At 70.4% G+C, this 402-nt stretch overlaps 1 protein-coding gene across 1 annotated transcript in view; it reads left to right on the top strand.

Annotated features, from left to right (window-relative positions):
- The first annotated feature begins 40 nt into the window (after positions 1-40).
- LOC106897336 (dickkopf-related protein 3-like) overlaps positions 41-402 on the top strand; it is a 2,661-nt gene continuing 2,299 nt past the window's right edge. Inside the window, exon 1 of the mRNA XM_014957919.1 lies at positions 41-320. Within this exon, the coding sequence (XP_014813405.1) occupies positions 41-320 (280 nt within the window). The remainder of the gene's footprint in view (positions 321-402) is intronic.

Here is a 402-nt window from a genome sequence, read left to right as displayed (position 1 = left end):
CACCCATCTCGGGGTCCCTTCCTAACGTGCAAAAACAGGCATGGTTTTTTTTGCCCCGTTCTGCTGTTTGTGGCTTGTCCCGGGGTCGGGGATTGGGGAGCGGTCCCCTGAGGTGCTCCTTGTGTCGTCCCCCCCCACGCAGGTGACACCGTGCGGCCCGGCCACCCCCTGCCCCCCCGGGCATTTCTGCGACGAGCACTTCGGGCTGTGCCTGCCCCGGCGCCCCGAGGGGCAGTTCTGCCGCCGCGACACCCACTGCGCCCACCGCCTCCTCTGCATGTTCGGCAAGTGCCAGCAGCCCGTGCCCGACGGGCAGGAGGGTGAGCAGGGGGCTGGGATGGAGGGGGGGGACAGAAGGGGGACCCCACCCCCCCCCCCGCCCCAACCTGGGGGGCTTGGAGG

The sequence above is a fragment of the Calidris pugnax genome, unplaced genomic scaffold, assembly GCF_001431845.1.
Source record: "Calidris pugnax isolate Ruff unplaced genomic scaffold, ASM143184v1 scaffold337, whole genome shotgun sequence".
NCBI classification, from domain to species: Eukaryota; Metazoa; Chordata; class Aves; order Charadriiformes; family Scolopacidae; genus Calidris; species Calidris pugnax.
The sequence above is the reverse complement of the archived record's forward strand: the minus strand, read 5'-3'. Positions and strand labels throughout refer to the sequence as shown.